Source organism: Dryobates pubescens, chromosome 5 (genome assembly GCF_014839835.1).
Source record: "Dryobates pubescens isolate bDryPub1 chromosome 5, bDryPub1.pri, whole genome shotgun sequence".
NCBI lineage: Eukaryota > Metazoa > Chordata > Aves > Piciformes > Picidae > Dryobates > Dryobates pubescens.
The window spans coordinates 36432279-36445066 of record NC_071616.1 but is presented as its reverse complement, the minus strand read 5'-3'; the positions used below and the strand labels follow the sequence as shown (position 1 = coordinate 36445066).

The 12788-nt window shown below is 48.0% G+C and overlaps 1 protein-coding gene across 2 annotated transcripts in view; it reads left to right on the top strand.

The window, feature by feature from the left end:
* Positions 1 to 12456, top strand: part of FLVCR2 (FLVCR heme transporter 2) — a 40267-nt gene extending 27811 nt beyond the window's left edge. Inside the window, exons 7-11 of one of the 2 annotated variants that reach the window (XM_009909393.2) lie at positions 163 to 268; positions 3049 to 3160; positions 3573 to 3628; positions 5808 to 5905; positions 12299 to 12336. In XM_009909393.2, the coding sequence (XP_009907695.2) occupies positions 163 to 268; positions 3049 to 3160; positions 3573 to 3628; positions 5808 to 5905; positions 12299 to 12305 (379 nt within the window). In that variant the 3' untranslated portion in view covers positions 12306 to 12336. Of the gene's footprint in view, positions 1 to 162; positions 269 to 3048; positions 3161 to 3572; positions 3629 to 5807; positions 5906 to 12298 lie in introns of both variants that reach the window. The other variant, XM_054162017.1, reaches the window with a different exon arrangement.
* Positions 12457 to 12788: the final 332 nt, after the last annotated feature.

Below are 12788 nucleotides of genomic sequence, written 5' to 3'. Positions count from 1 at the left end.
TGTGCCATGGTGGGAGTGTCAAACAGCTGCTTGGACTCTATGTCAATGCTAGGGCAAACATCCTGTGCAGCTTGTGAAGCATCCCAAAGGGGATGTATGTCACACTGTGCCTCTTCAGTCTTCCCTCTGGCTGAGTCTTCCTTTCTGTGTGTTTCTTTACAGGTTTTTCATGACAGGTTACCTTCCCCTGGGCTTTGAATTTGCTGCAGAGTTGACATACCCAGAATCAGAAGGGACATCATCAGGGCTCCTTAATGTCTCAGCACAGGTAGGTCTGCTGTTTCCCCTTTGCTTGCCTCCTTATAGGTAGAGAGATTAAATTGTACTTCCCAGCCTCTTGTCCATGTTTATTGTAACATACTGCACATCTAAGCACTCCAGGGCCTGGCTTTTTGGATGGTGTTTCTCATGGCATTTATCTAGTGGCATCCATTCTGTTTCTGCTCAGGAAAATCCACTGGGATGCAAGTCATCCTTGCCTTTTCCAACATTGCTCCTAAAGGCCCAACACCTGGCTATTCTCCAGGGAGAGATGAGATTCCAGCCTTAAGGGTCACCTGCCTTCCCACCTGCTGCAAGGATCCCACAGCATTCTCCTTGAGAAACTTGCAGCCTATGGCTTAGACAGGTGGACTCTTTGCTGGATTAAAAGCTGGCTGGATGGCTGGGCCCAAAGAGTTGTGATAAATGGAGTTAAATCCAGCTGGCAGCTGGTCACAAGTGGTGTCCTGCAGGACTCACTACTGGGGCCAGTTCTGTTCAGTATCTTTATCAGTGATTTGGATGAGTGGATCAAGGGCACCATCAGCAAGTTTGCAGGTGACACTAAATTGAGCAGGAACCTTGAACTGCTTGAGGGCAGGAAGGCTCTGTGGAGAGATCTGGACAGGTTAAATTGATGTGCTGAGGTCAGAGGAATGAGATGTAACAAGACCAAGTGCTGGCTCCTGCACTTTGGTCACAACAACCCCAAGCAACACTGCAGGCTTGGGGCAGCCCAGTGGAAAAGGATCTGGGAGTGCTGGTGGACAGCTGGCTGAACATAGGTCAGCAGTGTGGCCAGGTGGCCAAGAAGGCCAATGGCATCTTGGTCTGTATCAAAAGCTGTGTGTCCAGCAGCAGTAGGGAAGTGATTGTGCTCCTGTACTTGGCCCTGGTGAGGCCACAGCTTGAGTACTGTGTTCAGTTCTGAGCACAACAGTACAAAAAAGACATTGAGGTCCTGGAGCATATCCAGAGAAGAGAATGAGACTGCTGAAGGGTTTGGAGGGTGTCATATGAGGAGTGGCTGAGGGAGCTGGGGTTGTTTAGCCTGGAGAAGAGAAGGCTAAGGGGAGGTCTTACTGCTCTCTACAACTACCTGAAAGGAGGTTGCAGTGAGGCTGGTGTTGGTCTCTTCTTCCAAATAACTAGCCATAGGGTGAAAGGAAATGGGCTTAAGTTGTGCCAGGGGAGGTTTAGATTGGACGATAGGAAAAACTTCCTGAGAGAGTGGGGAGGCATTGGGACAGGCTTCCCAGGGAGGTGGTGGAGTCGCCATCCCTCGATGTGTTCAAGTAGCTGTAGGTATGGAGCTTCAGGATGTAGTTTACTGGTCATGGTAGCTGTGTCACAGCTGCACTTGATGATCTTAAAGGTGTTTTCCTACCTTAATAATGCTGTGATTCTAAGGATCTGTCTCTGGATGTGGTCCTGCCTGACCTACCTGATCTCCTTCTATGATCAGGTGACCCGCCTGGTGGATGTGGGGAGGCCTGTGGATGTAGTCTACCTGGACCTCAGCAAGGCCTTTGACACCGTTCCCCATAGCAAACTCCTGGCCAAGCTGTCAGCCCATGGCTTGGATGGGAGCACACTGTGATGGGTTAGGAACTGGCTGGAGGGCCGAGCCCAGAGAGTGGTGGTGAATGGTGCCACATCCAGCTGGCAGCCAGTCACCAGTGGTGTGCCCCAGGGATCAGTACTGGGCCCCATGCTCTTTAACATCTTTATGGATGATCTGGACGAGGGCATCGAGTCCATCATCAGTAAATTTGCTGACGACACCAAGCTGGGGGCAGGAGTTGATCTGCTGGAGGGTAGAGAGGCTCTGCAGAGGGACCTCGACAGGCTGGGCAGATGGGCAGAGTCCAAAGGCATGAGATTTAACACATCCAAGTGCCGGGTTCTGCACATTGGCCACAGCAACCCCATGCAGAGCTACAGGCTGGGGTCAGAGTGGCTGGAGAGCAGTCAGGCTGAGAGGGACCTGGGGGTGCTGGTCGACGGTAGACTGAACATGAGCCTGCAGTGTGCCCAGGCAGCTAAGAGGGCCAATGGCATCCTGGCCTGCATCAGGAACAGTGTGGCCAGCAGGAGCAGGGAGGTCATTCTGCCCCTGTACACTGCACTGGTTAGGCCGCACCTCGAGTGCTGTGTCCAGTTCTGGGCCCCTCAGTTTAGGAAGGATGTTGACTTGCTGGAACGAGCCCAGAGAAGAGCAACAAAGTTGGTGAGGGGTTTGGAACATAAGCCCTACGAGGAGAGGCTGAGGGAGCTGGGGTTGCTTAGCCTGGAGAAGAGGAGACTCAGGGGTGACCTTATTACTCTCTACAACTACCTGAAGGGAGGTTGTAGACAGACGGATGTTGGTCTCTTCTCCCAGGCAAGCAGTACCAGAACAAGAGGACACAGTCTCAGGCTGCGCCAGGGGAGGTTCAGGCTGGATGTTAGAAAAAAGTTCTCTACAGAAAGAGTGATTGCACATTGGAATGGGCTGCCTGGGGAGGTGGTGGAGTCGCCATCACTGGAGGTTTTTAGGAGAAGACTTGCTGGGGTGCTTGGTGCCGTGGGTTAGTTGCTTGGGCAGTGTTGGATTGGTTGATGGGTTGGACGCGATGATCTTGAAGGTCTCTTCCAACCTGGTTTATTCTATGTATTCTATGTATTCTATAACAAAGCTTTAGCCTTGGCTGGTCTGTATGCTCTGATACCTTGATAAAGCTGGGAAGCTGCCCACACTGCTTTGTGTTAACAGCACAGCTTGATACTGCCTTTGTTTGTTTGTAGATTTTTGGTATTGCCTTCACCATCAGCCAAGGCCAAATCATGGATCACTTTGGGACGAAGGCAGGAAACCTCTTTCTTTGTGCCTTTCTGTTCCTGGGGACCATTATGACAGGTAATTACATTTTTCAGTGCTCCTCTGCTGTGACTCTTCCCCCTGGGCTTGATACATGAACTGAAGGGCTTTTGCGTGCAGTGGTGCTTGAAGGAGAGGACAGGGCCCACAGCACAGTCCCAGAGCAGTGCTGCTGTGCTTCTTTAAGCATCTGTTCTGTTACAAAGAAGATCCAAGGCTTCTTGCCCTGGCTGCTGGCTGGGGTTTGAAAGATGCACCTTCTACATGCTGCAGTAAGGAGTCTCTATCCTGTCTGTTTCAGAAGTGTTGTCTCTTCCAGGAGAGTGGTTTCCCTTGCTTACTGTAATGTGTTCCTATCTCCTCTGGGGCCTCTGCTGCCCCTTTGAATCCTGAGGAGATTGATTTGGGCTCTGTGCAGCCTTCATCTCTTTCTTTCCTCCCTCTTTTGCAGCATTCATAAAGGCTGATCTCCGAAGACAGCAGGCCAATCTGGATAATCAAGAGACAGTGAGTAAACCTCCCTTCAATCCCTGCTGTGCTTCTGCTCTTAGCTCAGGACAACACCCAGCCTCTCTCCTTTCTGGGAATGGGGCTTGTCCTTTCTGAGTTATGATTGCAGCTTCAATTCACTTCTCTTATCCTACCATTTCTTGCCCACCCTGTGGTGAAGCTCCTTGTTGGCATTTTCAGACAAGGTGGTTGTGATCCCAGGTCTGCCAGCCACTGGGGCCTCTGTTTCTCTGCTGTTAATGTCACACAGAATCCTTAGGCTCTGGTCCTTTGGGAATCTGCAGGGTTTCACACATCTTCTTACTGGCCAGGCTCAAGTGTGAGGCAGCGCTGTGTTTGCTGCTCTCCCCTGGCAATGCACCGAGACCTCCAGTGCTATGCCCTTGTTTATGCCCTTGTAGCAATTACTCCAGGCCCCTAGGAAGGCAGGTTGTTCCTCATTCCCTGTTCTCAGCTGCCAGGTGGGGGTTCAGTGTGTGGGACTGGAGGAAGCTGGGTGGCAAATCCCTAATGAGGGCTTGGGCAGCCTGGCTCCCCACACTTTGTGCAGTGCTGCAGACAAAGATGTTGGTTCACATGTGTGCACCAGTGCTTGGGTTATGATGTCCCTGTGGCATGCTGTACAATGAATGCATATGTTTGTATGTGTGAGAGGGTGTCTGCTGAAGCTCTGCCTGCAGGGAAAGGGAGGAGACTGGTGGCTGTTTGAGACTCTTTTCCTTGTTGCTGCAGGCTCCTCTTCTATGATGTTAGCAGAGATGTCCACTTAACAGTCATGAAGCCATCAGTGACCATGACTAGGAAAGTGCATAAGCTCAGTTCTCTCTGCTGGCTTGAGTCAGCTCTTTTTGGGAGATAGTGCTGCTATCCTCCAAATAATCTAACCAGTCTGATCTGGAGAAAGACCAGAAGGTCCAAGAAGCAGCTCTGCTCCAGCAGTATAGTACAAATTATATACTTTTTTATTTTGACTCAACTATCTAAACACAAATGTAGAGGGTAGGATAAGTAAAGGGAACTGATGATGCCCTGAGTGGTTATTGTGCATGCAGTTCTAGACTTGGTGGGCAGGAAAAAGCCTTTATAAGTTATCTAGTTCAGGTAAAGGCCTCCCACCTTGTCATAAGTTAAAAATAATTTCTGCTTAAAACTTTGTCTGATCTTTGCAGTGGTGAGCATCATGGTCTGTGGGAGCAAGCTAGAAGAAAACTGCTGTTCCAGAATCCTGCTGTGAATGGGGCTCATGGGAACATGTTTAGCTAAGTTGAGTTGGGATAAAGACCGGCCTGTTTTGAGCTACACCAGACTGCTTGTATGCCTTGATGAATAGTGCTGATGTCAAAGGCAGAAGATGAATTGCAAGACCAAACTATCCTCAGCAAGACCTGAGGCAGCAGAGTTATAAAGAGAGGTGGTGGTGGCACCAAGGGTTAATTCATAATGCATGTGGAAGGCCCAGGAAATATTAAGGTCCTTTGGCAGTGAACATGAGGCTTAGTAGCAGTAGTAGTAAGGTCTTTCACCTTTTTCAGACACTTCTGTGGTGAATTGTACACTTTTGCTTAAGCCTTTTTTACTACAAATCTTTTTAATATAAATACCATTGCAAGAGCTTGCTGCTGGAGTGGGGAAGACATTGAGATCAGAGTAAAGGTGGTACATGTGTAACTTATCTAATCCTAAAAGCCTGCAGAACTGACTGCTGTAAGAACCAGAGAGATGTGTGTGAGGTAACAGCTCTGAACCAGTCAAAAACCTCGCTGGCAGCTCCTTCCCCCTGAGGAGTCATGCTGTGAGAACTTATGATGAACACCCCACTACACTCCCAAAAGTGGCCTCCACATGGCTGAGCTCACTTGAGTACTCAGGTTTCACACACAACCCCAGGTGCTTGACCAACTGAATGTGGGCTGAACCTGATGGTCTTTGCTAACATGGATGTCTCAGTCAGGGCAGTAGCCAGCTGGGCTTGGGCATCGTGCACTGCCTTTCTGGAGACCTCTGATGGTGTCAAGTGCTGGAGCTTTCCTACATGGTACAGCTGCCTTCCCCATGCTTGGTTCATTTTACTTGTTTCTGCCTTTGCCTGTTCTTCCTTTTTTATTTCCCCTCCCTGCCATTTTCTTCCCAACTTGCTCCTATCTTTTTGAGATTTGACTTGTGCCTGTTGTTACAGAGACTCCAAGGCAGCAATCAGATCATGGATTATGGGACTGTAGCTTGTAACCCTAACCCCTTGAATTCCCATTCCTGCTCACTAGCTCACACACAAAGGTAGGAGAATCACACTATCGGCTTCTCTGAATGCTCATGGGCTGCACAGGCACCAAGCCAGTGGCACCTGTAGCTTGGCACCAATGGCCATAGAGTACCAAGAATCTTTCTGGCCTTCTAGGGGTACCCACCTGCCCCTAAGAGAAAGACAAAACAGCTTTCAAGAACAGAGTTGAGATCTGTGGTGGTTTGAAAGGAAAGGCTCTGCTTTCCCTCCCCCACTGAGAAAGAGACCACGGCTAAACCCAGTCGGAGAAATGAGAGTATATTTTACAAGGAAACAGATTATATATAACACAACAAATACAGGTATTTTACAATATATACAGGGATATACAGCAAATAAACTCAACCAGAAACCAGACCCCCCACAGAGGGGGCTTCCCCCTGTGCCCTCTTCACCCCCCTACCTCCCCTCTCCCCCAAAAGAGGTAGAAGAAGAGATGAAAAGGGAGTTAGCACAACAGACAGAGGCCTATGCACAGGGAGTTAGTTCTTATCTTAGTTGGCAAGAAGCCCAGAAGCAGATCCAGCCAAAAGGGACAGCGAAGGAAGGAAGACTGAGAGAAAGTTCCCAGCTCCCCCGGGTCCAATCTGACCTCCCACAATCCTACCAATGAAATTCATTTAGAATACCAAAATATTTTATAAACATTTAGCCAGTGTGCCCCTTCCTTAAAGGCACAGCGTCAAACGGCCACAAGATCCCACCAGACTCATGTGAAATAGGGGAGAACTGAGTTGTCAGTAAGCTACTGGGGAGAGGAGATGCAGGCATTTGGAGACTCTTCTCTTGGCATTTTACAGTCCAGATTCTTGCTGGAAAGTGATACCAGGAGTCCTGTAGAAGAGTTGACATTGCTAGAAGCCAGGGTGCACAGATGACTTCAAGATGGAAGTTTAAAAACATAGCAATAACAGAGTCATTGGGTTGGTGCCTTTCAATGTAAGAATGACTGCAAACTGTAAAGCTCTGTGCTTGCTGATACGTGAATCTTGATGGCACTTGGCATCTTCTCAGCTGTTGCTCAGGTTGTAACGCTTTATCTGTCTTCTGCTTCACACTGACTGGCTGATCTACCAAGTTAACCACACTACCTTTTGTTTTTCAAGCTCTTCATCAAGTGAATGCATCACTTAGTGCCACAGCCAACAGGACTAACTAACAGGCAAAAGTAGAGCGAGTCTGCTGGGAAAAAAAGCCTTAATATCCTGATAAAACTAGAATGTGTGCTATGGGGAGGGTGAAGCTGTCATGCTTTGATATAAGTGTGAAGAAGGGTCCCATGGGCAGGGAAAGATTGGACTTCAGGCTGAGTGCTTCTGAAGTTGTCTCCATGCTGCAGCCTGTAGCAGTTTTAGCAGGGTATTTGTATGGTGTTGATCTGGGACTAAGTATTTAAGAAGCTGTAGCTGTGTGACCTAGGTAAGTCTACTGTAGGCAAGCCTACTTGACTGGTACTCTTTTGATGGCTGAAGTCTTTGTCATCACCTTTGTTATCAGACCTACTTGGTACAATTGCCAGTGTTGCCACTGACATCCCACTTGCAAAATGGACACGGCAGGGCTCAGGCCTCAGGCATATCTATTGTTGTATACACCCTGCATCAAAATCTCTGCCATAAAGAAAAAGAAATGAGTTGTTGTCAGAGGAGATTCCCTTCTGAAGACTAGACCCACTTCTTGGGGAAGTCTGCTGCTTCCCTGGGGTTCAGGTTAAAGATGTGAAAAGAAAGCTTCCTACCCTGGTACAGCCCCCAGATTATTATCCATTATTGATTTTTCAGGTAGGCAGTGATGATGTTGCAACAAGAAGTCCTGGGGAAAGCAAGAGAGACTTCAGGGTCTTGGGACAACTGGGTAAGGGATCAGGAGCACAAATAGTTTTCTTCCAGTTGCAGGGAATAATGAAGGAATAAACAGGGAAAGGCATCATATCAAGAGCTGTCTCTGAGCCTGGAGTCACTGGCAGAATTTTGTTTTACATGACACCAGGCCTTCTGGCAAGAGCCAGGACACCCCTGCCTCAAAAAGGAAAAGAGTCTTTGCACATGAGTTAGCAAGGCTCATTGAACGAGTTCTAAACTGGATTTGGAGAGGGAAGGGAATGAAACCAAGCTGACTAGAGATAAGCCTGGGGGCAGCATGCCAATATTTGAGGGATGGTGTGCTGGTGAGGTCCTTTGGTCTCCAGCCTCAGTAGAGGTAGGGGCTGGAGATCCACGTGGCAGCAAAGACACAAAGGTTATTGGTGTGTTGGAAGGCACAGAACCACCTGATAATGGTTATGTAGGAATTAGGGCTTCTTCCCCCCACAAGGTGGCAGGATCAGTAGTCCAACTGAAGTGCATCTACACCAATACAGGCAGCATGGGCAATAAACAGGAGGAGCTGGAGCCCATTGTACTGCAGTGTGATATAGCTACCATCAAGGAGACATGGTGGGGTGATTCACACAACTTGGAATGCCTCAATGGATGGCTATAAACTCTTCAGAAGGGATAGGCAAGAAAGGAGAGGCAGTAGGATAGCCCTGCATTTTAAGGTTTGTTTTGACTGTTTAGAGCTTAATGATGGTGATGATAGGATTGAGTATTTATGGGTAAGAGAATCAAGCCAACAAGATAATTATCGTGGTGGGAGTCTGTTACAGACCATTCAGCCAGGAAGAAAAGGCAGATGAAATATTCTCTAAGCAGCTGGGGGAAGTCTGACAATCACTAACCCTTATTCTTGTGGGGGATTTCAACTTACCAGATGTCTGCTGGAAATACAGTACAGCAGAGAGGAAACACTCTAGGAGGTTCCTTGACTGTGGAAGATAAATTCCTGATACAGCTGATGAGTGAGCCAACTAGGAAAGGTGCCTTGCTAGATGTGTTGTTTGCAGACAAGGAAGGACTTGGGTGATGTGAAGGCTGGAGACCATCTTGGGTATAGTGATCACGGAATGGCAGAGTTGTTTATTTTTGGAGAAGTAAGGAGAGGAGTCAGCAGAACTGCCACCTTGGACTTCAGGAGGGCAGAATTTAGCCTGGATAGGAGCCTGGTTGAAAGAGTCCCTTGGGAGGCAATTCTGAAGGGCACAGAAGTCCAGAAAGGCTGTCAAAACCTTCAGGTGGATGTTCAGCTATTGAGTGGCTTCAGTGTCAAGGAGGAACAGCTTGATTTCCCAGTGTATTAAGGAACACACCAGGGGAAAAGCCACATGATGATCCTCTCAGGGAAAGATCTTCTATTTCCAGCTACTAGTGGCTTCTGGTGATGAAATGGAAAGCCTAGAATCAGACTGTTGACTTGCAGGGAGAAGAGCAATAGCTTCAGTGACAAGAGTCATATAAAGCCATAGCTTCAGTGACAAGAGTTTATCAGACTTGACACTGCTCAGGAATCACAGCCTGTCAGCAGCTACTTGTCAGAGCTTTTGGCCGCTGTGTCCACGCTGCTGGATGTTTTCCTTTCTTCCTGCAGGACCTGCCTTGTGTTCACAAGTAGTTTGTTTTCTATCAGCACCCTTCTCTGTTTATGATTATAACTAAACAGATGTTGCAATTAGTAGAAATTGTGGTGGGAACCAAATTAGCTTAATGGCATTGTGGGCACCTTGTCCTCTATTAATAAAGCTGTAATGGTGGTTCCAACAATCCTCCCACTTCTGTCTGCCTCAGTTCCCAGGAGGTCAGCAGGGCTAGCTTTCTGTATCTCAGGACAGTTGGGTCAAATGCCCAGTTTACATGATAATGAGTCTCTTGTGGGCTGCCTTTGCTGTAAGTGCATCTGAAGCCATTCCAACATTGTGCCTTAGGTTTCACAGTAGTGTCAGTTGATGGAGCATACATATTATCCTCACTCACACCTCTGCTGCCTACAGCCTGCTCCTGGTTTCCAGCATTGTTTCTTTGCATTATGAAATGAGCAATTTAATAATTTGCTGAATCTTCCATACTTTGTTTTGACTCAGGAGTGAATTGGCTCAGAAATGTCTTTAGGCAACATTTCTTTGGAAATACTTGTAAGCCTGTGTGGGTTTTTGAGCAAGCAGCTACCACAGGAAAATGCAGGATTCCAAAATGGCAGGACTGACTCCTCATTCCACCTGGGATTTGCTGGGCCTCTTTGAAACTTGCAAATTTGCTTGATGTGTGTTCATGACACTTCAGACTACTCTGTACCAGTCTTTCATAGTGGTAGATCAGTTGAATTTTTCAGTGTGTGTGTGAAGAACCTATTCTTTCTAGCAGAGAGGAGGGAGTGAAGTGCTTTCAGACTTTATCTATTTTTTTAAATTGCAATAAAATTAAAAACATTTGTCTGGAGTGTTATGCTGCCAACAGGGCTGAGCAATGAGGAGTGGATGATTGTGGATGACCAATGACCTGCTCTAGGTGTACAGCTGGAGCAGAGGATTTGTTCAAAGCAGGACTGAAGTCCTGCTGTGTCTTCAGACTGCATCCTGGATAAGTCAGGACTTGATCAGGGCCAAGTACCTCTTTTTGCTGGCTGTATGCTTGCCTAGATGCAAAGATGCATATAATGGACCTCAGTGGAATACCAAGAAGCATGTTGCTTTTTCCTCTCGTGGCCGGTGTGATTTAGAGCATTAGGGCAAGCATCCACCCTCAGTAGCTCCCTAGGGTCTCTTACAAGCTGCAGCATACTCACTAGTGAAATAATGCCAGTAATAATTTTAAAAAAATAATTGGAATTTTGGGTGGTAGGTGGAAATGAGGTGTACCCCATACCCAGCCTCCTGAACTTCCCTGCTTCCTTGCTTGTGCTTAATGTGTGGCCAGCAGCCTTCTATGCCAAAGCCACGGGCAGGCTGTCTGCATGCCCTTTTACAATGCTATGAGTCTCAGCTGTGGAAGCAGCGTTCCTTTCCAAAGGCACTAGAGCTCTGCAGGCTGGCTGATTTCCTAAACCTCTGTCCTGTAGCTCTGCAGCAGGTGAGTGGGTTCAGACCCTAGAAAGGAGTCCAGAGTTGCCAGAATGCTTCCATGATGATTTCTGGTGGGATTTCCCAAGCCTAAATGTAGTTTTCTTCTTACTCCTACCTCTGGCACTATTTCATGCATCCCTCTAACCCCTCCTGGTAGTAGTTCCCTGGTAGTGCTTCCAGGCATGTCTTTGAAGCTTTCCTGATCTCACTCCTCTGCTTTGGGATATTGCTGCTGACCTCTGTAAAACCTTTTCACCTGCAATTTGTGTAGGAGGCTACTCACAATGAAACTGTTTCATAGCTCTTGCTTCCATGCTGCCTGGACTTCTCTTCAACTGCAATGAGGATGTGAGTCTCTTTCTTGTGTACCTCTCACTTCTGCCTCAGATACCAGCCTTGACCCATATTGAGTTAGCTTAGAGCCCAGGCTGTGGGAAATGCCACATTTACCCTTGCAAGTCTGCATGCTGTATTCAGATTATGGGGGTGTCTCACTGTAAGCAGAGTCAGAACTTGGAGAGGTATCTGAAGTCCCCTGGGGAAAGGAAAAGTCTTAGGTCTAATCCTAATACAGCCCAGAAGGGCTCAGCAGAGGAGCTCATCAAGCTCTACCCAATATGGCTGAGATGGAATTGCAAAAGTTTGGCTGTTTCATGCAGCCCAGGCTAGGGAGGTAATTGGACAGCAGTCTTGGTTGCCCTTCCTCTGGGGAGTGACTACATCTAGCTTGAGGGAAGAAATTGTAGAAGAGTTTGAGGAATCACATTCATTCTTTCATAGGATTTACAGGGTGGGGAAGGTTGCCTCTTATTTCTTCATGGCTGTTTAAGATAGCAGTAATGAACTTTGAAGAAGGTATTATCTGTGCCATTCTGTGGAATTATCCCATCCATGAGTTCAAGCTGGGGACAGGGAAGAAGCGAGGCAGAGGGTGCCACCCCTGAACAGGGGGTGGGGATGAAAACACTTGAAGATAAGCAGAACCAGCATCTGTCTGGGAGTTGCAGAGACCTTCAGATGTGCCAGACTAAGCACAGCTGGTTGCTGTGCTGAACCTCCTGAGGGTGCAGAGGATGCAGGCTCTCTCTGGTGCTTGTACAGACACTGCCTCTGCAGCTTCACTGGTAAAATGTCTCCAAGTGAGCTGGCTGTGGGGCTGATACCTGGACTTGTGTGGCTTCTATGAATTAACTGTGGTCTGAGAACTACAGCAAGTAATTTAAGGGAAGCAGGACCCTTGTTCTGCCCTGCTGCCCTACTGCCTCTTGTCTGGGAAAGAGAAGAATCTGGAGGAGGGAAGCAGGTGCAGTCTCTGAGGATGGTGATTCTTGGGGGATTTCTGCACACTAGCAGGGAGCTGTGTACTAGCCAGCTTCTGGCCAGCTGGCCTCTGAAGCTTGAGTCTGGCAACTCAGGATTATAACCATATTGTTTTTCTCTGTCTAATTTGCAGAAAGTGATGCCAGAAGCCCATGGTGATCCCATAGTTCTTGAGGAATCAAAGCTGTAAAGTGGAGGGGTGGCAAAGCTGGGAAATGCACCCTGCCTCATTCCCCTCTTTGCTACCACACTGTCCTCCTGTTACACACACACCATGGCAGGGGGGGCAGCCTCAGGACAGGAGTCCAGTCACCTGTTTGCAGAGAGAGTGAAAGAGCAAAACAAGAAGATTGTTGCTCTCTTCAGTTATACCTCTGCATCTCACTCTTTTGGAGACTTTGCTGCTTGGGAGGAAAAGATGGGAAAATCCACTCCTCACCCCCATCCTACTCTGCACACTTCTGGGCTAGCGCTGAACATGAGGGTAGCACCCTGCATGTGGCCGTCTCCTCTCACAGGCAAGCTCTGTGACATGAAATGCAGAAGCTGGACTGTGCTAACTCTGTGAGCAGCCCTGGAAGAGCTTTCAGCTGGTTCTCAGGAAGAGGGATTGCTCTGCATCG